Source organism: Babylonia areolata, chromosome 2 (assembly GCF_041734735.1).
Source record: "Babylonia areolata isolate BAREFJ2019XMU chromosome 2, ASM4173473v1, whole genome shotgun sequence".
In the NCBI taxonomy this organism is placed as follows: Eukaryota; Metazoa; Mollusca; class Gastropoda; order Neogastropoda; family Buccinidae; genus Babylonia; species Babylonia areolata.
Genome location: NC_134877.1, coordinates 42,851,288 through 42,853,787, shown reverse-complemented (window position 1 = coordinate 42,853,787; position 2,500 = coordinate 42,851,288). Strand labels below are relative to the sequence as shown.

The 2,500-nt window shown below is 44.1% G+C and overlaps 1 protein-coding gene across 1 annotated transcript in view; it reads right to left on the bottom strand.

Annotated features, from left to right (window-relative positions):
* LOC143277471 (acid sphingomyelinase-like phosphodiesterase 3b) overlaps positions 1-2,500 on the bottom strand; it is a 27,877-nt gene that overhangs the window by 16,962 nt on the left and 8,415 nt on the right. The window contains 1 exon segment of the mRNA XM_076582317.1: positions 2,449-2,500. This exon segment is cut by the window's right edge and continues 141 nt beyond it. Within this exon segment, the coding sequence (XP_076438432.1) occupies positions 2,449-2,500 (52 nt within the window).

Sequence of the window (2,500 nt, the reverse complement as noted above, 5' to 3'; positions counted from 1 at the left end):
GTGCGTGCGTGCGTGTGTGTGTGTGTGTGTGTGTGTGTTTGTGTGTGTGTGTGCGTGTTATTGTTGTTGTTGTTGTTCTTGTTCTTGTTGTTCTTGGTGGTGGTGGTGGTGTTTGTTTTTCTGTCTGTCTGTCTGTTTGTTTGTTTGTGTGTGTACTTGTGTGTGTGTGTGTGTGCGTGCGTGCGTGCGTGTGTGTGTGTGTGTGTGTGTGTACAGACCGACCGACAAACAGACAGATGAAACAGACAGAGGGTGCGGTGTGTGCTTTCCCAGTCATCAGCCAGCCAAGAACTGTGAGAAATATTTTCGTCACATGTGGAACAAAGCAACAACAAAAAATTCTGAATGCCAAATTATAAATTATAGCTCAGCAAATACATGATAATTCATATAAGGCTGTAGCGAAATGTGGTCGGACTGGTTTTAGCAACTGAACTGAACGGTTGGTTTAACTCTTTATACAACCTAACCAACGCAACCCCTTCACACCAGACATGAAAACCCATCGTCAACCGGGGAAAAAGCCGTCTGAAGCACTTTAAAAGAAAGAAAGAGAAGAAATCAAATGTGTGCTCAGTGTGACTCTCATATAAAGAAGGCAAAAAAAAAGAAGTGAAAAAGAAAAAAAACAAGAACGAAAGAAAAATAAAATCCTTGATACCTCTCTCTCTCTCTCTCTCGCAAAAGGGTGACACGGTAGTTTTTGGTAACTACCGAGGTGTATCGCTCTTGAACATAACTAGTAAAATATTTACAACCCCCTTCAGTGCCAGGGGGGGAAACAGTAGAAAGTGGTGTTTCAGGTCATAAAACATTGTCCAAAACAAATAAGCCTAAAACTGATACAAATTTTCTGGAGATATACTACTCTAGATAAACTGTTCGAATTTTCAGCCTTCCAAAAGCTGTTTCCCTTTTTCTGATGACGTCATCCGTGACGTCACTATGCACGTATGTAATACGTCTATGGCGGTCAAGGGTTTTTAAATGTCTCGTCTCTATAACTGGGTTGAAAGAGAACAAGAATGTGTGATGAACAAGCAGGCTTCCGTAAAGAAAGAAACAAAAAACAAAAAAAACTACTCCACTCGACCATAATATATTTACTTTAATAAGACGATACATAACTAGGCAAGAAATGAAAGAAAGAATGAATTATACGTTGCCTTTACAGACTGTATGAAAGCGTTTGATACAGTTGATCGAGACAGTCTTTGGAAATTGCAAAAAAAAGAGTATAAACATCTTGAAAAAATTATGCGGGTTGCAGGGTATGCACTCTTCAGAGCAGGAATGGGTGAGATGGTGTGCATCCCTGTCAGATCACTTTAACTCTTTCCATACGAACGGCGAAAGAGACGACGTTAACAGCGTTTCACCCCAATTACCACCATCAAAATATTGCAAGCGGAAGACTCTTATACTGAAGAGGTGAATGTTGACAAAGAATACCACAATTCTGACGACAGAAGCTAAAGGTTGGGTCATTGAGACACCCACTGGACATCCGAGGGGTCTGAGTAGAGGAGAAGAGAGGACTGGCCGTACTGAGTGAGTTAATTGCCTTGGAGGTACCTCAAAAGCAGGAATGTTCATTTCCACCACTGGTTTTTCACTATTAATATTTTGTGTCGCTGAAGAGATGACGAGCAAAGGGAAACAATAGATTTCAACTACTACCAAGTCTTAAATAAATATCTATTTTGTTATTTGCTGATTTTATTGTTCTCGTGTCTTTTACTCCTGCTGGTTAACAAACCCAGCTGAATAGTTTAGCTGACGCTTCGGATGGATTACGGTTTACTGTTAATCCAGGAAAAACTAAAGAAACGGTATTTAGAAAAGGTGGGCAAAGATTGTCTTGTCTTGCTCTGGTATGCCCTGTCCTGTCATGCCCTGCCCTGGTCTATGTTGTCTAGTACTGCTTTGCCCTGCCATGTCGCATGTCCTGCCTTGCCCTGCTTTGCCCTGCCTTGCCTTGCCCTGCCATGTCCTGTCGTCTCCTGCCCTCTCCTGTCCTGTTCTGCGTTTTCTTGTCCTGTCATGCCCTGCCCTGTTCTATGTTGTCTCGAACTGCTTTGCCCTGCCCTGCCCTGCCCTGCCCTGCCCTGTCCTGTCCTGTTCTGTCTCGTCCTGTCCAGTCCTGCCCTGTTCTGCGTTGTCTTGTCCTGTCTTGTCCTGTCTCGTCCTGTCCTGCCTTGTCCCATCCTGCCCTAACCCTGCCCTGCCCTGCTCTGCCCAATCCTACCCTGTCTCGACCTGTCCTGTATAGCTTTCTTTTCTCTCTGTCTCTCTCTCTCTCTGTGTGTGTGTGTCTCTTCTCTCTGTCTCCCTGTCTCTCCCTCGGTCTCGGTCTCTCTCTGTCTGTCTCTGTCTGTCTGTCTGTCTGTCTCTCTCTCTCTCTCTCTCTCTCTCTCTCTTTCGTTTCTTTTCTTCATCGTAATTTACCCAGTCCATATCAAGAAGTCCACGTCCTGGTAGTGGGTGACCATGGCCTGCA